Genomic DNA, 22,500 nt, shown 5'->3' on the forward strand with positions numbered 1-22,500 from the left:
GGGACGTCCTCGCGGCCGGTGCCCGTGTGTTGGCTCCCACAGTACCAATTTGCTGGCTGGAAGCTCCTGGTGTCTTTGGCAGTGTCCTGCTAGTCTCATTCTTCTGGTGGCAATTTTCTCGCTTACCTTTGGTATTCCCTCATACAGGCTCTCGTTTGTAACATGTGCACTCCTGTTGATGTTGAGTACTGCACGCAACATTCTAGTGTAGCACCCGTCTAGAGACTTCTGCAGGGTTGGCTTCAGGGTCCAGCATTCACTGCCATAGAGGAGAACAGACTCCACCGTTGCAAAGAAGAAGCTAAGTTTGATTTGGCGGGGGAGGTTAGAGTTCCATACACTGTTCATGCCGTTCAGGGCCCTCCAAGCGAGTGCCTTCCTTACTTTAAGGTCTTTCTCAGTCGAGTCGACCCATGCGCCCAGGTACTTGAAGTCCTTGACTTCCTTCAACACAGCTCCTTCTGTTGTTGTCAGAGGTGAGTGATCAGGTAGGTTATAGGTGATAACCTCAGTTTTCTTAGCGTTTAGCCTGAGACCAACTTTGGCACACTCTATCTCCACCCTGTTCAGGAGTTCTTGTGCTTGTTCCATGCTGTCGGAGAGCAGGCTGATGTCGTCCGCATAGTCCAGGTCTGTCAGAACTACTGCGGGATGCCGTCTTGACCTCCTTGGTGTTAGCGTGAAGCCAAGCTCTTGTTCCCGTCCCCCTATGGCTTTCCTGAGCGCATAATCTAGAACTATGATGAAGAGGTAGGGGGCTAGGGTGTCTCCTTGCATTACCCCAGCTCGGATGTCAAACACCTCACTGCTGCCATCTGGGGTCACCACTTTGGCCCTTGTTTTTGCGTACATGGTCTCGATAGCCCGGAGAATGTTGGGAGGGACATTGTAGGCCTCAAGGATCTTCACCATCTTGCTTCTGTGGATAGAATCAAAAGCCTTTTTGAAGTCAATGAAGCACAGTACAGCTGCTAGGTTGTTCTTTTTCACCTCCTCTATTAATCTCCTTAATGCCAGGATCTGTGCTACGGTTGTTCTCTCCTCTCGAAAACCATTTTGGTTCTCTCTCAGGTGAGGGTCGATGGCATGCCGTATCCTGTTCAGTATCATTCGGTTGAAGACCTTAGCAGTGATACATGTCAGGCTGATGCCTCTGTAGTTGTCTGGCTTTGAGAGGTCTCCAGCTTTAGGCACCGGGATGATATTAGACAGAGACCATATTTCAGGTTGCTTGTTGTGCTGTAGAGCATTGTTGCAAAAGTCTAGGATGAGGTTGTCTAGGTCGCAGTTCTTCAAGACCTCTGGGGGTATGCCATCCGGCCCAGCACTCTTTCCCTCTCTTAGGGTGGATTTTGCCCTGGCGAGCTCGCTGATTGTGAAGGGTCCATCGTCGATGTTCAGGCCCTGGAGGACTGTAGTAAGTGCGACCTACGGTCGCAATAATCCGGGCCAAAACAAACATCCTGTGACCTTACTTCCCTTCTCCTATACAGATCCTTCTAAAGAAAATGTGTAAAAGTACGTTTTCTTTAAACTTTTGATATTTTTCTTGAAACTTTCATATATTCCAGATATACACAAAGAGTAGGGAGCAGTGTCCCCAAAAAATGTGGACGGATCCATGTTGATGACATGAGTGTAGACATACTGTGTACCGAGTTGAGTGATTTTAGGGCAAAAATTGGAGGAGCAGTGTCCAAAAATGTGTTTTGCAAGAATCGGCCTCATGGTGGCGCTAGAAGAGGGCCATGTGAGAAATGAGGGGTGGGGTCTCCGCGCCGCCGAGGTGGACGAATAGGTACCGGCCCCGGCTCTCCCGGTGGCTCCTAGGCCAAGTTAGGGCATTTTATGTGCGCTGCAGTGGCAGGGGGTCCTCCACTGGGGGCGCCACCACTTTTGCATCCGTTCTGGAGCACAAGGAGTCGGTGGTCCCCGGGAATTCCCCGTGAGCAGCCCCGTTGGGGTGGTCATTTGGTCATTTTTGCACATTTGGTCATTTTTTACATCTGGGGGTCCCCCAGGGACCTGGGGGTCCCTGGAGCTCCGGGGGTCCTTGGAGGTTGTAGTTTGGCAGGCAAGGAGTGGGTGTGCAAAATCTGGCATGGATCGGGGCAACGGTTGCGGAGATATGAGCAGGGCAAAAGTGTGACGTGTGACGTGTGACGGACTGACGCACGGACACCTGGTGGAGCTTTCTGTAGTAAGTGCGACCTACGGTCGCAATAATCCGGGCCAAAACAAACATCCTGTGACCTTACTTCCCTTCTCCTATACAGATCCTTCTAAAGAAAATGTGTAAAAGTACGTTTTCTTTAAACTTTTGATATTTTTCTTGAAACTTTCATATATTCCAGATACTTTGGACATTCAGTGAATTATTCCAAATCATGTTTTGTTAAAACTATTACAATATTACAGGAGACCACTCAAAACAAGGATTTATAATAGAGAAAAGTCAGCCTTCTGAAGTCAGAGTTGCTTGAAGTCCAGACGGAAGTTTCCCAAGTCTGTAGATCTGTAGAGGGTATGTGCGTGACATCATCATCATACCCAGAAGTTATGCAGTAACGCCTACTGAGAGGCAAAAAACTACTTTCTGATCTTGACAGCCCATACATCCACACAGAAAACTACTTTCTGGTCTTGACAGCCCAAACATCCACACAGAAAACTACTTTCTGGTCTTGACAGCCCAAACATCCACACAGAAAACTACTTTCTGGCCTTGACGGCCCATACATCCACACAGAAAACTACTTTCTGGTCTTGACAGCCCAAACATCCACACAGAAAACTACTTTCTGGCCTTGACGGCCCATACATCCACACAGAAAACTACTTTCTGGTCTTGACAGCCCAAACATCCACACAGAAAACTACTTTCTGGCCTTGACGGCCCATACATCCACACAGAAAACTACTTTCTGGCCTTGACAGCCCATACATCCACACAGAAAACTACTTCCTGGTCTTGACAGCCCATACATCCAAACAGAAAACTACTTTCTGGTCTTGACAGCCCAAACATCCAAACAGAAAACTACATTCTGGTCTTGACAGGCCAAACATCCAAACAGAAAACTACTTTCTGGTCTTGACAGCCCATACATCCAAACAGAAAACTACTTTCTGGCCTTGACAGCCCATACATCCACACAGAAAACTAGTCTACTTTCTGGTCTTGAAAGCCCATACATCCAAACAGAAAACTACTTTAGGCCTTGACAGCCCATACATCCACACAGAAAACTACTTTAGGCCTTGACAGCCCAAACATCCACACAGAAAACTACTTTAGGCCTTGACAGCCCATACATCCAAACAGAAAACTACTTTCTGGCCTTGACAGCCCATACATCCACACAGAAAACTACTTTAGGCCTTGACAGCCCATACATCCACACAGAAAACTACTTTCTGGTCTTGACAGCCCATACATCCACACAGAAACTACTTTATGGCCTTGACAGCCCATACATCCACACAGAAAACTACTTTAGGCCTTGACAGCCCATACATCCACACAGAAAACTACTTTCTGGTCTTGACAGCCCATACATCCAAACAGAAAAGTCTTGTCCTATTGCATTAGACGATGTTAGACTCACTTTGCCACTCGATTTGCCATTCACTTCATGCTATGTGCAGCCCTCTATTGGCTCATACCAACATGTGCAGCCCTATTGGCTCATACCAACAGAGGGTGGATACATTACACATACATGACGTAAAGTATGTGTACCCAGAACTATAACTATAATACAATACAATACCATACCATACCATACCATACCATACCATACAATACAATACAATACAATACAATACAATACAATACAATACAATACAATACAGGACCCAGAAGTACCAGAACACTGAGCAAGAGACGGGAGTTCAAAGTTTGTCCAGGGTGTTTTAGAGAAGGGAGAAGAGTCTCCCATCACACACACACACACACACACACACACACACACACACACACACACACACACACACACACACACACACACACACACACACACACACACACAGAAATCCCCTCAACTTACCCCACTTGACCACTCTCTCTCTCTCTTTCCCTTCTTTCTTTCTTTGTCTTGACAGCCCATACATCCAAACAGAAAACTACTTTCTGGTCTTGACAGCCCAAACATCCAAACAGAAAACTACTTTCTGGCCTTGACGGCCCATACATCCAAACAGAAAACTACTTTCTGGTCTTGACGGCCCATACATCCACACAGAAAACTACTTTCTGGTCTTGACAGCCCAAACATCCACACAGAAAACTACTTTCTGGCCTTGACGGCCCATACATCCACACAGAAAACTACTTTCTGGCCTTGACAGCCCATACATCCACACAGAAAACTACTTCCTGGTCTTGACAGCCCATACATCCAAACAGAAAACTACTTTCTGGTCTTGACAGCCCAAACATCCAAACAGAAAACTACATTCTGGTCTTGACAGGCCAAACATCCAAACAGAAAACTACTTTCTGGTCTTGACAGCCCATACATCCAAACAGAAAACTACTTTCTGGTCTTGACAGCCCATACATCCAAACAGAAAACTACTTTCTGGCCTTGACAGCCCATACATCCAAACAGAAAACTACTTTCTGGTCTTGACAGCCCATACATCCACACAGAAAACTACTTTCTGGTCTTGAAAGCCCATACATCCAAACAGAAAACTACTTTAGGCCTTGACAGCCCATACATCCACACAGAAAACTACTTTAGGCCTTGACAGCCCATACATCCACACAGAAAACTACTTTCTGGTCTTGACAGCCCATACATCCACACAGAAAACTACTTTCTGGCCTTGACAGCCCATACATCCACACAGAAAACTACTTTAGGCCTTGACAGCCCATACATCCACACAGAAAACTACTTTCTGGTCTTGACAGCCCATACATCCAAACAGAAAAGTCTTGTCCTATTGCATTAGACGATGTTAGACTCACTTTGCCACTCGATTTGCCATTCACTTCATGCTATGTGCAGCCCTCTATTGGCTCATACCAACATGTGCAGCCCTCTATTGGCTCATACCAACAGAGGGTGGATACATTACACATACATGACGTAAAGTATGTGTACCCAGAACTATAACTATAATACAATACAATACCATACCATACCATACCATACCATACCATACCATACCATACAATACAATACAATACAATACAGGACCCAGAAGTACCAGAACACTGAGCAAGAGACGGGAGTTCAAAGTTTGTCCAGGGTGTTTTAGAGAAGGGAGAAGAGTCTCCCATCACACACACACACACACACACACACACACACACACACACACACACACACACACACACACACACACACACACACAGAAATCCCCTCAACTTACCCCACTTGACCACTCTCTCTCTCTCTCTTTCCCTTCTTTCATGGACGCACATCCATCTACCGAGGACACACACACACACACACACACACACACACACACACACACACACACACACACACACACACACACACACACACACTGCACAGGAACGAGGGATGAAGCCACACTCACGGGTAGACGAGTGTATTGACGGAGGGAGAGTTAGAAGGGGGCGGAGTCTGTTTGGCTGCCCGACTCAATCCTCTTAGCCTGGTTGGTTGGTTATGTCATGAGACTGTTAATACCTTCACTATGACCACACACACACACACACACACACACACACACACACACACACACACACACAACACACACACACACACACACACACACACACACACACACACACACACAAACACACACACACACACACACACAGCAGGGGTGCCCATACCTATTTGATTGAGAGCTACTTTTAAAATGACCATCTCAACATGATCTACCCTCCCAGAAACAGAAACATTGTACCAGAGGGAGCTTTGGATCAGCGCCACTGCTGATCCAAAGACAGAGAACTGTGAAATAGTGGGGGAAAGTCTTAGGTTAGACCAGTGTTTCTCAACCACTGTGCCTGGGGACCTTTGGTGTGCCCCTGAGAAGGGTCAAGTGTGCCCCTTGAAACTGCTTGAAAGTCAGTATTGTATTTATCAATTTAAAAATGATTTGAACTATAGTGAAAACAGCCGATCTACTAGTGAAAACAGCCGAAGATCTACAACGCCTTGCGGTGCGAGGCGTTGTGTGCTTGTAGATCTGCTGTTTTCACTACTGTTGTGCGACAGCCTTGTATGATGAAGCAGGGCTTTACTTTGCAAAGAAACGTAGACATTTTAAACTTGGAGATACGAGGTTTCTTCACGACAGTGACAATATTTACACCCCCGTATTATGTTGGTGTGCCCATGGATTCTTGGGACATGAAAAGTGTGCTCATGCAGAAAAAAGGTTGAGAAACACTGGGTTAGTCTTATGTTTTCATTGCTGTTACAAACACAGAGACATTGGAACTAGTGGGGGAAAGTCTTAGATTAGTCTTATGTTTTATTAGTGGGGAAAGTCTTAGGTTAGTCTTATGTTTTATTAGTGGGGAAAGTCTTAGGTTAGTCTTATGTTTTATTAGTGGGGGAAAGTCTTAGGTTAGTCTTATGTTTTATTAGTGGGGGAAAGTCTTAGGTTAGTCTTATGTTTTATTAGTGGGGGAAAGTCTTAGGTTAGTCTTATGTTTTATTAGTGGGGGAAAGTCTTAGGTTAGTCTTATGTTTTATTAGTGGGGGAAAGTCTTAGGTTAGTCTTATGTTTTATTAGTGGGGAAAGTCTTAGGTTAGTCTTATGTTTTATTAGTGGGGAAAGTCTTAGGTTAGTCTTATGTTTTATTAGTGGGGAAAAGTCTTAGGTTAGTCTTATGATTTATTAGTGGGGGAAAGTCTTAGGTTAGTCTTATGTTTTATTAGTGGGGGAAAGTCTTAGGTTAGTCTTATGTTTTATTAGTGGGGGAAAGTCTTAGGTTAGTCTTATGTTTTATTAGTGGGGGAAAGTCTTAGGTTAGTCTTATGTTTTATTAGTGGGGAAAGTCTTAGGTTAGTCTTATGTTTTATTAGTGGGGAAAGTCTTAGGTTAGTCTTATGTTTTATTAGTGGGGGAAAGTCTTAGGTTAGTCTTATGTTTTATTAGTGGGGGAAAGTCTTAGGTTAGTCTCATGTTTTATTAGTGGGGGAAGTCTTAGGTTAGTCTTATGTTTTATTAGTGGGGGAAAGTCTTAGGTTAGTGTTATGTTTTATTAGTGGGGGAAGTCTTAGGTTAGTCTTATGTTTTATTAGTGGGGGAAAGTCTTAGGTTAGTGTTATGTTTTATTAGTGGGGGAAAGTCTTAGGTTAGTGTTATGTTTTATTAGTGGGGAAAGTCTTAGGTTAGTGTTATGTTTTATTAGTGGGGAAAGTCTTAGGTTAGTGTTATGTTTTATTAGTGGGGAAAGTCTTAGGTTAGTGTTATGTTTTATTAGTGGGGGAAAGTCTTAGGTTAGTCTTATGTTTTATTAGTGGGGGAAGTCTTAGGTTAGTGTTATGTTTTATTAGTGGGGGAAAGTCTTAGGTTAGTCTTATGTTTTATTAGTGGGGAAAGTCTTAGGTTAGTCTTATGTTTTATTAGTGGGGGAAAGTCTTAGGTTAGTGTTATGTTTTATTAGTGGGGAAAGTCTTAGGTTAGTCTTATGTTTTATTAGTGGGGGAAAGTCTTAGGTTAGTCTTATGTTTTATTAGTGGGGGAAAGTCTTAGGTTAGTCTTATGTTTTATTAGTGGGGAAAGTCTTAGGTTAGTCTTATGTTTTATTAGTGGGGGAAAGTCTTAGGTTAGTCTTATGTTTTATTAGTGGGGGAAAGTCTTAGGTTAGTCTTATGTTTTATTAGTGGGGGAAAGTCTTAGGTTAGTGTTATGTTTTATTAGTGGGGGAAGTCTTAGGTTAGTGTTATGTTTTATTAGTGGGGGAAAGTCTTAGGTTAGTCTTATGTTTTATTAGTGGGGGAAAGTCTTAGGTTAGTGTTATGTTTTATTAGTGGGGAAAGTCTTAGGTTAGTCTTATGTTTTATTAGTGGGGGAAAGTCTTAGGTTAGTCTTATGTTTTATTAGTGGGGGAAAGTCTTAGGTTAGTCTTATGTTTTATTAGTGGGGAAAGTCTTAGGTTAGTCTTATGTTTTATTAGTGGGGGAAAGTCTTAGGTTAGTCTTATGTTTTATTAGTGGGGAAAGTCTTAGGTTAGTCTTATGTTTTATTAGTGGGGGAAAGTCTTAGGTTAGTCTTATGTTTTATTAGTGGGGGAAAGTCTTAGGTTAGTCTTATGTTTTATTAGTGGGGAAAGTCTTAGGTTAGTCTTATGTTTTATTAGTGGGGAAAGTCTTAGGTTAGTCTTATGTTTTATTAGTGGGGGAAAGTCTTAGGTTAGTCTTATGTTTTATTAGTGGGGAAAGTCTTAGGTTAGTCTTATGTTTTATTAGTGGGGGAAAGTCTTAGGTTAGTCTTATGTTTTATTAGTGGGGGAAAGTCTTAGGTTAGTCTTATGTTTTATTAGTGGGGGAAAGTCTTAGGTTAGTCTTATGTTTTATTAGTGGGGGAAAGTCTTAGGTTAGTCTTATGTTTTATTAGTGGGGGAAAGTCTTAGGTTAGTCTTATGTTTTATTAGTGGGGGAAAGTCTTAGGTTAGTCTTATGTTTTATTAGTGGGGAAAGTCTTAGGTTAGTCTTATGTTTTATTAGTGGGGAAAGTCTTAGGTTAGTCTTATGTTTTATTAGTGGGGGAAAGTCTTAGGTTAGTCTTATGTTTTATTAGTGGGGGAAAGTCTTAGGTTAGTCTCATGTTTTATTAGTGGGGAAAGTCTTAGGTTAGTCTTATGTTTTATTAGTGGGGGAAAGTCTTAGGTTAGTGTTATGTTTTATTAGTGGGGGAAGTCTTAGGTTAGTCTTATGTTTTATTAGTGGGGGAAAGTCTTAGGTTAGTGTTATGTTTTATTAGTGGGGGAAAGTCTTAGGTTAGTGTTATGTTTTATTAGTGGGGAAAGTCTTAGGTTAGTGTTATGTTTTATTAGTGGGGAAAGTCTTAGGTTAGTGTTATGTTTTATTAGTGGGGGAAAGTCTTAGGTTAGTGTTATGTTTTATTAGTGGGGAAAGTCTTAGGTTAGTGTTATGTTTTATTAGTGGGGGAAAGTCTTAGGTTAGTCTTATGTTTTATTAGTGGGGGAAGTCTTAGGTTAGTGTTATGTTTTATTAGTGGGGGAAAGTCTTAGGTTAGTCTTATGTTTTATTAGTGGGGAAAGTCTTAGGTTAGTCTTATGTTTTATTAGTGGGGGAAAGTCTTAGGTTAGTCTTATGTTTTATTAGTGGGGAAAGTCTTAGGTTAGTGTTATGTTTTATTAGTGGGGGAAAGTCTTAGGTTAGTCTTATGTTTTATTAGTGGGGGAAAGTCTTAGGTTAGTCTTATGTTTTATTAGTGGGGAAAGTCTTAGGTTAGTCTTATGTTTTATTAGTGGGGGAAAGTCTTAGGTTAGTCTTATGTTTTATTAGTGGGGGAAAGTCTTAGGTTAGTCTTATGTTTTATTAGTGGGGGAAAGTCTTAGGTTAGTCTTATGTTTTATTAGTGGGGGAAGTCTTAGGTTAGTGTTATGTTTTATTAGTGGGGGAAAGTCTTAGGTTAGTCTTATGTTTTATTAGTGGGGGAAAGTCTTAGGTTAGTGTTATGTTTTATTAGTGGGGAAAGTCTTAGGTTAGTGTTATGTTTTATTAGTGGGGGAAAGTCTTAGGTTAGTCTTATGTTTTATTAGTGGGGGAAAGTCTTAGGTTAGTCTTATGTTTTATTAGTGGGGAAAGTCTTAGGTTAGTCTTATGTTTTATTAGTGGGGAAAGTCTTAGGTTAGTCTTATGTTTTATTAGTGGGGAAAAGTCTTAGGTTAGTCTTATGTTTTATTAGTGGGGGAAAGTCTTAGGTTAGTCTTATGTTTTATTAGTGGGGAAAGTCTTAGGTTAGTCTTATGTTTTATTAGTGGGGGAAAGTCTTAGGTTAGTCTTATGTTTTATTAGTGGGGGAAAGTCTTAGGTTAGTCTTATGTTTTATTAGTGGGGAAAGTCTTAGGTTAGTCTTATGTTTTATTAGTGGGGAAAGTCTTAGGTTAGTCTTATGTTTTATTAGTGGGGGAAAGTCTTAGGTTAGTCTTATGTTTTATTAGTGGGGAAAGTCTTAGGTTAGTCTTGTGTTTTATTAGTGGGGGAAAGTCTTAGGTTAGTCTTATGTTTTATTAGTGGGGGAAAGTCTTAGGTTAGTCTTATGTTTTATTAGTGGGGGAAAGTCTTAGGTTAGTCTTATGTTTTATTAGTGGGGGAAAGTCTTAGGTTAGTCTTATGTTTTATTAGTGGGGGAAAGTCTTAGGTTAGTCTTATGTTTTATTAGTGGGGGAAAGTCTTAGGTTAGTCTTATGTTTTATTAGTGGGGGAAAGTCTTAGGTTAGTCTTATGTTTTATTAGTGGGGGAAAGTCTTAGGTTAGTCTTATGTTTTATTAGTGGGGGAAAGTCTTAGGTTAGTCTTATGTTTTATTAGTGGGGGAAAGTCTTAGGTTAGTCTTATGTTTTATTAGTGGGGGAAAGTCTTAGGTTAGTCTTATGTTTTATTAGTGGGGAAAGTCTTAGGTTAGTCTTATGTTTTATTAGTGGGGAAAGTCTTAGGTTAGTGTTATGTTTTATTAGTGGGGGAAAGTCTTAGGTTAGTCTTATGTTTTATTAGTGGGGAAAGTCTTAGGTTAGTCTTATGTTTTATTAGTGGGGGAAAGTCTTAGGTTAGTCTTATGTTTTATTAGTGGGGAAAGTCTTAGGTTAGTCTTATGTTTTATTAGTGGGGGAAAGTCTTAGGTTAGTGTTATGTTTTATTAGTGGGGGAAGTCTTAGGTTAGTCTTATGTTTTATTAGTGGGGAAAGTTTTAGGTTAGTCTTATGTTTTATTAGTGGGGAAAGTTTTAGGTTAGTCTTATGTTTTATTAGTGGGGAAAGTTTTAGGTTAGTGTTATGTTTTATTAGTGGGGGAAAGTCTTAGGTTAGTGTTATGTTTTATTAGTGGGGGAAAGTCTTAGGTTAGTCTTATGTTTTATTAGTGGGGGAAAGTCTTAGGTTAGTCTTATGTTTTATTAGTGGGGAAAGTTTTAGGTTAGTCTTATGTTTTATTAGTGGGGGAAAGTCTTAGGTTAGTCTTATGTTTTATTAGTGGGGAAAGTTTTAGGTTAGTCTTATGTTTTATTAGTGGGGGAAAGTCTTAGGTTAGTCTTATGTTTTATTAGTGGGGAAAGTCTTAGGTTAGTCTTATGTTTTATTAGTGGGGGAAAGTCTTAGGTTAGTCTTATGTTTTATTAGTGGGGAAAGTCTTAGGTTAGTCTTATGTTTTATTAGTGGGGAAAGTCTTAGGTTAGTCTTATGTTTTATTAGTGGGGGAAAGTCTTAGGTTAGTCTTATGATTTATTAGTGGGGGAAAGTCTTAGGTTAGTCTTATGTTTTATTAGTGGGGGAAAGTCTTAGGTTAGTCTTATGTTTTATTAGTGGGGGAAGTCTTAGGTTAGTCTTATGTTTTATTAGTGGGGGAAGTCTTAGGTTAGTCTTATGTTTTATTAGTGGGGAAAGTCTTAGGTTAGTCTTATGTTTTATTAGTGGGGGAAAGTCTTAGGTTAGTCTTATGTTTTATTAGTGGGGAAAGTCTTAGGTTAGTCTTATGTTTTATTAGTGGGGGAAGTCTTAGGTTAGTCTTATGTTTTATTAGTGGGGGAAAGTCTTAGGTTAGTCTTATGTTTTATTAGTGGGGGAAAGTCTTAGGTTAGTCTTATGTTTTATTAGTGGGGGAAAGTCTTAGGTTAGTCTTATGTTTTATTAGTGGGGGAAAGTCTTAGGTTAGTCTTATGTTTTATTAGTGGGGGAAAGTCTTAGGTTAGTCTTATGTTTTATTAGTGGGGAAAGTCTTAGGTTAGTCTTATGTTTTATTAGTGGGGGAAAGTCTTAGGTTAGTCTTATGTTTTATTAGTGGGGAAAGTCTTAGGTTAGTCTTATGTTTTATTAGTGGGGAAAGTCTTAGGTTAGTCTTATGTCTTATTAGTGGGGGAAAGTCTTAGGTTAGTCTTATGTTTTATTAGTGGGGGAAAGTCTTAGGTTAGTCTTATGTTTTATTAGTGGGGGAAAGTCTTAGGTTAGTCTTATGTTTTATTAGTGGGGGAAAGTCTTAGGTTAGTCTTATGTTTTATTAGTGGGGGAAAGTCTTAGGTTAGTCTTATGTTTTATTAGTGGGGGAAAGTCTTAGGTTAGTCTTATGTTTTATTAGTGGGGGAAAGTCTTAGGTTAGTCTTATGTTTTATTAGTGGGGGAAAGTCTTAGGTTAGTCTTATGTTTTATTAGTGGGGGAAAGTCTTAGGTTAGTCTTATGTTTTATTAGTGGGGGAAAGTCTTAGGTTAGTCTTATGTTTTATTAGTGGGGGAAAGTCTTAGGTTAGTCTCATGTTTTATTAGTGGGGAAAGTCTTAGGTTAGTGTTATGTTTTATTAGTGGGGGAAGTCTTAGGTTAGTCTTATGTTTTATTAGTGGGGAAAGTTTTAGGTTAGTCTTATGTTTTATTAGTGGGGGAAAGTCTTAGGTTAGTGTTATGTTTTATTAGTGGGGGAAAGTCTTAGGTTAGTGTTATGTTTTATTAGTGGGGAAAGTCTTAGGTTAGTGTTATGTTTTATTAGTGGGGGAAAGTCTTAGGTTAGTCTTATGTTTTATTAGTGGGGAAAGTTTTAGGTTAGTCTTATGTTTTATTAGTGGGGGAAAGTCTTAGGTTAGTGTTATGTTTTATTAGTGGGGGAAAGTCTTAGGTTAGTGTTATGTTTTATTAGTGGGGGAAAGTCTTAGGTTAGTGTTATGTTTTATTAGTGGGGAAAGTTTTAGGTTAGTCTTATGTTTTATTAGTGGGGGAAAGTCTTAGGTTAGTCTTATGTTTTATTAGTGGGGGAAAGTCTTAGGTTAGTCTTATGTTTTATTAGTGGGGAAAGTCTTAGGTTAGTCTTATGTTTTATTAGTGGGGGAAAGTCTTAGGTTAGTCTTATGTTTTATTAGTGGGGGAAGTCTTAGGTTAGTCTTATGTTTTATTAGTGGGGGAAAGTCTTAGGTTAGTCTTATGTTTTATTAGTGGGGAAAGTCTTAGGTTAGTCTTATGTTTTATTAGTGGGGGAAAGTCTTAGGTTAGTCTTATGTTTTATTAGTGGGGAAAGTCTTAGGTTAGTGTTATGTTTTATTAGTGGGGGAAAGTCTTAGGTTAGTCTTATGTTTTATTAGTGGGGAAAGTCTTAGGTTAGTCTTATGTTTTATTAGTGGGGAAAGTCTTAGGTTAGTCTTATGTTTTATTAGTGGGGAAAGTCTTAGGTTAGTCTTATGTTTTATTAGTGGGGGAAAGTCTTAGGTTAGTCTTATGTTTTATTAGTGGGGAAAGTCTTAGGTTAGTCTTATGTTTTATTAGTGGGGGAAAGTCTTAGGTTAGTCTTATGTTTTATTAGTGGGGAAAGTCTTAGGTTAGTGTTATGTTTTATTAGTGGGGAAAGTCTTAGGTTAGTCTTATGTTTTATTAGTGGGGAAAGTTTTAGGTTAGTCTTATGTTTTATTAGTGGGGGAAAGTCTTAGGTTAGTCTTATGTTTTATTAGTGGGGAAAGTCTTAGGTTAGTCTTATGTTTTATTAGTGGGGGAAGTCTTAGGTTAGTCTTATGTTTTATTAGTGGGGGAAAGTCTTAGGTTAGTCTTATGTTTTATTAGTGGGGAAAGTCTTAGGTTAGTCTTATGTTTTATTAGTGGGGAAAGTCTTAGGTTAGTCTTATGTTTTATTAGTGGGGAAAGTCTTAGGTTAGTCTTATGTTTTATTAGTGGGGGAAAGTCTTAGGTTAGTCTCATGTTTTCATGTTCTTTGTAATGCTACTGACTCTTGAAAACAAAGCATTGCATTGTGGGTGAAGCCATGAAAGGAGCTGACAGGCCCTTCTTGATGTGAATCAATCAAGTCCTCTTAATTCAGGTGATGAAAGAAGAGGGTTTTGTGATTTTAGTTTATAAATATTTTTCTTTATATTTTAATTATATTATAGGGGCGTGTCATGTGATAAACTGGTAAATCACTGTTAGGTATTTTGTTGTGGTTTATATCATCTTTTTATCATTTCATATTGATGACCAACTGACCACCTGACCCTAAGGCACAGCTCGTGTCCTGCTATAATGTCATGTGCAGCATTTAAAAGGCCAGACTTCTGTCTGGTAGAACTAAGGCCTTATCTACTGCCATGGAGCCTGTACCAAAAACAATGAGTATTGTTTTGGTTCAGCTCAGCCTGGAAGGACATACCTTCAGGAACCTATGAACTCTTTGCCACGTATATGGAACCCACTTGTGGACAAGAAACATCCTATGAACTGTTGAAACGTCATCCATTGACTGACCAAATGACCATACATAAACTCATGTCAAAACATCATTTGTCAGAGAGAGCACGAACCATTGAACCATTATTTCTGTACTGTACCTGTCTTGAATTCTCTCTCTCCAGTAAACATTCCATTCTCACTCTGAATCACTCTCCTGTCTTTTCTCTTTGTGATGGATTAATGTGTATCTCATAGGGGAATAAGAAGGAGGAGGACAAGACGGAGCTACTCTTCTTGCAGCTAAGTCTTGCCCCATGCAAGATCTCACTATTTACATAGATAATGCATTGGTGACTTCAGTTCCTACTGCTAGAAACCTTGGTGTGGTCCTGGACAGCCAGCTATCATTCAAGGCACACATTGCATCAGTCACCCGGTCCTGTAGGTTCACACTCTATAACATCCGTAAAATCAGACCCTTCCTCACCCAGGAGGCAGCGCAGCTCCTCATTCAGACATCTGTCATATCAAAACTTGACTATTGTAACTCTCTCCTCACTGGTCTCCCGGCATGTGCACTTAAACCTCTCCAACTGATCCAAAATGCTGCGGCACGACTGGTCTTCAACCAGCCTAAGTTCTCACATGTCTCTCCCCTTCTCCGCAGCCTCCAATGGCTCCAGGTTGCGGCCCGCATGGAATACAAAACACTGATGCTGACCTTCAAAGCAGCCAAAGGTATGGCTCCTCCATACCTCCAAAACCTGATCAACCCCTACACCCCCACTCGTTCACTTAGATCAGCCAACACAGGGATGCTGACAGAACCCTCGCTAAAAACTCCAGGGCAAAAATCCACTCGTCCGAGACAGTTTTCCCTCATGGCTCCCAAGTTGTGGAATAAACTCTGTGTCGCACTTAGTACAACGGACTCACTCGCTACCTTTCGCCGTGGACTGAAGACTCACCTTTTCAGACTCCACCTAAACCCTTAGCACTACTGAAACACTCAATGACCATACAGTTAGCATTTGTTTGTTTTTTAGGTTTCTTTAGAACTTTGATTATATTGTGTTTTCTCTAGATAGATATCCATTTACATTGTTATATTGCTGTTAATGTACTGACCTATTATCTTGTTTATTATTGTGATGTTGTATCTGTTTATTGTAAGTCGCTTTGGATTAAAAGCATCTGCTAAATGCCTAAACTGTAAACTGTAAACTGAAGGTGTTGCTGTTTACAAATAATATATTTATCAATCACCATCTACCTTTCCTGCACCCGTGCTGAACTTCATAAAACATGGACCAGAGCAGGGATACTAAACTTCATAAAACATGGACCAGAGCAGGGATACTAAACTTCATAAAACATGGACCAGAGCAGGGATACTAAACTTCATAAAACCATGGACTAGAGCTTCATAAAACCATGGACTAGAGCTTCATAAAACCATGGACTAGAGCTTCATAAAACCATGGACTAAAGCTTCATAAAACCATGGACTAGAGCAGGGATACTAAACTTCTGAACCAGTGGGCCACGGCCAGTTGATACAATGACATGACTTGATAACTTCTATCTTTTATTTGCTTTATTTCCACATAAGACAAGGCTATTCGAGGGCCGTCAACCTCAGGGCCACACACACACACACACACACACACACACACACACACACACACACACACACACACACACACACACACACACACACACACACACACACACACACACACTGCCTGCTGAACCAAAACATCTATTAGTGATGACATCATTATGACATCACAGGCTTTCTGAGGTCACATGATTCACTGTCTGTCTAGTGTGTGTGTGTGTGTGTGTGTGTGTGTGTGTGTGTGTGTGTGTGTGTGTGTGTGAGTGTGTGTGTGTGTGTGTGTGTGTGTGTGTGTGTGTGTGTGTGTGTGTGTGTTTTCTGCCCGTGAACTATAATCATCACTGTAACTGAGCCATGGCTAATCCCATAGACACACACACACACACACACACACACACACACACACACACACGCACACGCCCGCGCGCACACACACACACACACACGCACACAAACACACACACGCACGCACGCACGCACACCACACACACACACACACACACACACACACACACACACACACACACACACACACACACACACACACACCATGTATTTCATTAGCCCTCTCCCTGATACCATGGCATGTTATGATCCCATAGCGCACGTGCCAGCGTGTGTGCGTGCGCACGCGCGTGTGTGTGTCAAGTCACATGTAATTATAGCACATTTTATATGACAAGTGCAGACTGAAAGAAAAGCTTCTAAGAAACAGCAAATAAAGACTAAAAATAAAAACAGGGAAATGAACACAATTACATAATGATTAAATGTAAAACTGGATTAACAACACAGTTCAAACCTACTGTAGATAAAAGCTATCAATTCATACACACGCATACATGCATGCGCATGAGGGAACGCACACGCGCGTGCACACACACACACACACACACACACACACACACACACACACACACACACACACACACACAGACACGCTAAAGGCTTTTGCGAGGCAAAGATGACCGAAGCTACAGTTGTGCAGTCTGCAGACCATTTCACTTTTTCCACACTGAACTTGACAGAAGCACTACTTTTATCTAGTCCGTTTCAGGGCTACACTTTAACCAGCATGAGATAAAAACACTGCCACTGACTCACCTAAGCTTCGGAGGTTCAAAAAGAACGCATTTCCAACGCGTGTGCATTACAGGAACAGCATGGTCAAAGTCTTGTGTTTATAATCCATAGAGTTAGTAGTTATATTTCCACGTGAATTGTGTTGACATGTTTGAAAGCTGTGACGAGATGAATGGTTTACAGCATTGTTATGATGGTAGAACCAGACTTCCTCTGAAAACCGTGGATTTCAAAATAAGAGCATAAGGTGTTAGGCTATCATGTAGGCTATACGGTTAGTTTTATTTGTTAGTCTAGTACAGGAAGTAAATAGACCGGTGCTTGCCTACTTGACACAGTGTGACTCTCACTCTGGCCAGCAGCAGAGCGTCACCACAGCCTCTATGAATGATGATCGAGCGCTCTAATCATCTTGTTTGATCTGCCACGCATCGGCGCAACATTAACATAAAACCAAAGTAGCGAGCCTGTTTTGAAAATGTAGCGGAGTAAAAGTACAGATACTTGTGTTAAAATGTAACGGATAAAAGTAAAAAGTACTACTGAAAAATCATTACAGTACAGTAACGAAGTTGTGTGTGTGTGTGTGTGTGTGTGTGTGTGTGTGTGTGTGTGTGTGTGTGTGTGTGTGTGTGTGTGTGTGTGTGTGTGTGTACCTTGTTGTCATGGGTGATGTCTGGTCCTACAGTGGTCTGGTTCTGATCCAACAATATCTGGCTGCCTGCACACACACACACACACACACACACACACACACACACACACACACACACACACACACACACACACGATTAAAATGGTAGTATTAAATAGCAGGAATATGTTGCTACAACACATGCAGTACAGTCAGTCAGTGCATGGATTTGATATAATGAATAACCCAGGGTAGGCAGTACATGTGTTAATTGTGTGTGTGTGTGTGTGTGTGTGTGTGTGTGTGTGTGTGTGTGTGTGTGTGTGTGTGTGTGTGTGTGTGTGTGTGTGTGTGTGTGTGTGTACCGTAGGGGGCGTGGTCATGGTGTCTCAGGTAGTATCTGACCTCTGATCTCCTGGAGCCCCAACGATTCAACCAATCCAGCAGCAGGATGTTGTGAGAGACCGCCCTCTCTGAGACACACAGACATTCATTCAGAACGGGCCACCCGGCCTGGAGAGGATCTTAAAGAACAACTCCTCCCTAAATCACTTCTAGGCTCATTTTCCTACTCATATTGATCCATAAAGACTGTCCATGGGGTCTATTAGGTCTTATATTGATCCATAAAGACTGTCCATGGGGTCTATTAGGTAGAAATGCTCCTGTTGTCCAGTTTCCCCAGCAGAACCCAGCAGCTCTCATAGCATAGAGTGGAGCCCATAAGCCTATCACTTTTACACTATTTGTTGAGGTCAAAAGTTATTTATTTTTGAGCGGTGGTCACACCGTCTCCATAGCGTGGCCGTGTGTGTAGGTATGTTTGTTTGTATGTATGTGGGTGGGTGGGTGGGTCTGTATGTAGCCTCAAGCCTGTGGTGTAGTACCTTTTATGACCACACATGTTAAGGGAGGGGCGCTGTTTTCAGGCCAGGCCAGGCCAGGCACACACACACACACACACACACACACACACACACACACACACACACACATACACACACAGGGGGGAAGGGGGGAGGGGTTGGTGGGTAAACCACCGCTCAGTTCACACGGGTGTGATTTTTCATGAATGTGGTACTAGTTGTCATTACAAACACATCCATGTCATCGTTGTCCCACAAAAGCCATCACACTCTGCTAAACAGATGTTATGCTGTTATGTGTTTTACCAAGTCCCGGAAAAGATGCCCTGTGATTGGCCAGTACAGTCACTTTGATTGGCAGTTGTGCCGAATGCTCACCCCAAAACATGATTTATGAGATTGTGGTGGCTTGTGTGGGACAACCAAGGCATGGATGTGTTTGTAATGACAACTAGTAACACATTCATGAAAAAATAAATAACTTTTGACCTCAACAAATAGTGTAAAAGCGATAGGCTTATATTATAGGCTCCATTCTATGCTATGAGAGCTGCTGGGTTCTGCTGGGGAAACTGGACAACAGGAGCATTTCTACCTAATAGACCCCATGGACAGTCTTTTGGGATCAATATAAGACCTAATAGACCCCATGGACAGTCTTTTGGGATCAATATAAGACCTAATAGACCCCATGGACAGTCTTTTGGGATCAATATATGTAGGAAAATGAGCCTAGAAGTGTTTTAGGGAGGAGTTGTAGACAACAAACAGATCCATGTGTCATAGTTTGGGTTTGTGGTTCCACCTGAGCGTTGTTTCAGTTTGATTGCCTTGATGTGTTGGTAGAGGGTTTATGCACATGCATAAAGTGAGTGGCAAATTGAGTGGCAAAGTGAGTTTAACGTCGTTTAATGCAATCCGACTTTTATGTTTGGATGTTTGGGCTGTCAAGGCCAGAAAGTAGTTTTTTTGCCACTCAGTAGGCGTTCCTGCATAACTTCCTGGTATGTTGATGATGTCACACGCCTATCCACTATTTAAACTGTTCAGTTGGTGCAGAGTTCTGCCTTTGTCTTTAAAGGTTCACTAGGTTGTGGAACTACACCAGGGCATTAACGACTTGTGATTTTTGCAAGTCCACTCGACTTACCTAACCCTCGACTTTATCGTTTGATGATGTCATCACATCACACACGACCCCCCAATTATTTTGGGGGGTCCCCAGATGATTAACTTAATGTGAAACATTGTTTTCTCACTCAACAGTAAACAAACCAACATAAAGTTTAAGTGTATAGAGGGTATCTGCACATTTCTAAAGTGACAATTTAAAGGGGAAGACCACCCATTTTCAATTTTGAACAGTGTCATTAATATACCTTAGAGGAGTTGTGTGGAAATAGAAAAAAAAGTTCCCCCTCTTCTGTGTTGCCTAGAACTGGAGGATTGATTTTGGGGTTTGTATTGTAAAGTACAACTTGATGACATCACACATTGTACTTTTTTTCTATTTCCACACAACTCCTCTAAGGTATATTAATGACATATTTCAATATTGAAAATGGGTGGTCTTCCCCTTTAAGGACTTTTTAATTCCTCTAAAATGACAAATTAAACATTGGCCAAACTGTCAAATATATAGAGGCAGAAAGTGTTAAAATAGCTGCGAGGCATTGTGAGCATGTAGATCAGGGTTAGGGTTAGGGTTAGGGTTAGGGTGAGCATGCTATATAGAGCATCCATATATAGAGGCATTGTGAGCTTGTAGATCTGCTATTTTCACAATGGAAAGTATTTTCGACTTTCACTGATAGGAGTCGACTTGTGTAATGAAGTCGACTGAGTCGACTTGACGACTTTTACGTTAATGCCCTAAACTCCACAAATGTATTTGACTTTTTTTTGAGCGGTGGTAAAACGCTCCATAGAGTGGCTGTGCGTGTGTCTGTAGCCACTTTTCCTCAGCGTTTTGCCATAGCAATGTGTTTTCCTCAGCGTTTTGCCATAGCAACATGTGTGTGTGTGTGTGTAAATGGTAAATGGTAAATGGTGCATTTATATAGCGCTTTTAATCCAAAGCGCTTTACATAGATTGTGCATTACATTCACCCATTCACACACACATTCATACACCGGTGGCGGAGGAAGCCATGCAAGGCACCAACCTACTCACCGGAGGCAATTAGGGGTTCAGAGTCTTGCCCAAGCACCCTTCGACATTAACTCAGGGGGAGCCCGGATTCGAACTGGGAACCCTTCGGGATTTATACCCTTCGTGCTCTAATACCAGTTTCTCTACCCCTGAGCTATGCCGCCCCTGTGTGTGTGTGTGTGTGTGTGTGTGTGTGTGTGTGTGTGTGTGTGTGTGTGTGTGTGTGTGTGTGTGTGTGTGTGTGTGTGTGTGTGTGTGTGTGTGTGTGTGTGTGTGTGTGTGTGTGTGTGTGTGTATCCTGTATTACATCACCAATTACATCCTAGACCTATATCCTAGTCCTTTTCCTCAGCGTTTTGCCATAGCAATGTGTGTGTGTGTGTGTGTGTGTGTGTGTGTGCGCGCGTGTGTGTGTGTGTGTGTGTGTGTGTGTGTGTGTGTGTGTGTGTGTGTGTGTGTGTGTGTGTGTGTGTGTGTGTGTGTGTGTGTGTGTGTGTAGCCTGTATTACATCACCAATTACCAATTGAAGACGTTATGCAAGCACGACCACCGCTCACTTCACATTGGGTGTGATTTTTTTGTTTGTTTTTTTGCCTAAAGTTCAGTGCTTTTTGGATTTTTGAGTTTTTCTGCTTCAATGATTAAAGCAGGATTTTTGAGTTTTTCTGCTTCAATGATTAAAGCAGGATTTTTGAGTTTTTCTGCTTCAATGATTAAAGCAGGATTTTTGAGTTTTTCTGCTTCAATGATTAAAGCAGGATTTTTGAGTTTTTCTGCTTCAATGATTAAACTTGTATTTTTGAGTTTTTCTGCTTTCAATGATTAAACCAGGATTTTTGAGTTTTTCTGCTTCAATGATTAAACTTGGATTTTTGAGTTTTTCTGCTTTCAATGATTAAACCAGGATTTTTGAGTTTTTCTGCTTCAATGATTAAACTTGGATTTTTGAGTTTTTCTGCTTCAATGATTAAAGCAGGATTTTCTTGTTGTATTGTTGAGCGTTCCCATGGCAACAGCATGACTCACCTTGCCCCGCCCACACCTCGGCCAGGTGACACGGCCCCTCCCCCACCTCCCTGCAGTACTCCACCACGTCAATCACTCTGGTCGCCGCGGTTACCGGCACCTCCGTTAGCATCTGCTGGCTGTCGTTCAGGTACACCGTCAGGATCACCTGAGGGTTAAAATATGAGAGGGTTCAAATACCACCACGAGAGGGTTAAAATACCACCATGACAGGGTTCAAATACCACCATGAGAGGGTTAAAATACCACCATGACAGGGTTAAAATACCACCATGAGAGGGTTAAAATACCACCATGAGAGGGTTAAAATACCACCATGACAGGGTTAAAATACCACCACGACAGGGTTCAAATACCACCATGAGAGGGTTAAAATACCACCATGACAGGGTTAAAATACCACCATGAGAGGGTTAAAATACCACCATGAGAGGGTTAAAATACCACCATGACAGGGTTAAAATACCACCACGACAGGGTTCAAATACCACCATGAGAGGGTTCAAATACCACCATGACAGGGTTAAAATACACCTTCAGGATGGAATGAAAACATTCTGCTTCCATCTTCTTACTGTCCAAAAGTCTAATAAACCTTCAAAGTAAGTATTGAAAGCCTTGCATAAAAAGAACAAAGATATGTTATCATATTAAAATGCCATGTATTTCATGTGAGTGTCATGGAGCCTCCCGGCCTCCAGAGGGAGCTGTCCGTCACAAAGAGCTGTCATTCCAGTGATTCCAGTTGTCACTTCCGATGACTGGACAGTTACAATATAGATCAGAAATGAATTGCA

At 41.2% G+C, this 22,500-nt stretch overlaps 1 protein-coding gene across 1 annotated transcript in view; it reads right to left on the minus strand.

Moving 5' to 3' along the window:
- Positions 1-22,500, minus strand: part of LOC308305473 (apoptosis-stimulating of p53 protein 1-like) — a gene marked incomplete at its 5' end in the record, with an annotated part of 76,120 nt that overhangs the window by 49,531 nt on the left and 4,089 nt on the right. The window contains 2 exons of the mRNA XM_080750270.1: positions 18,024-18,131; positions 21,704-21,851. Coding sequence (XP_080606396.1) covers positions 18,024-18,131; positions 21,704-21,851 — 256 coding nt within the window. The remainder of the gene's footprint in view (positions 1-18,023; positions 18,132-21,703; positions 21,852-22,500) is intronic.

This window comes from Nannobrachium achirus (genome assembly GCF_963921795.1).
Source record: "Nannobrachium achirus genome assembly, chromosome: 20".
NCBI lineage: Eukaryota > Metazoa > Chordata > Actinopteri > Myctophiformes > Myctophidae > Nannobrachium > Nannobrachium achirus.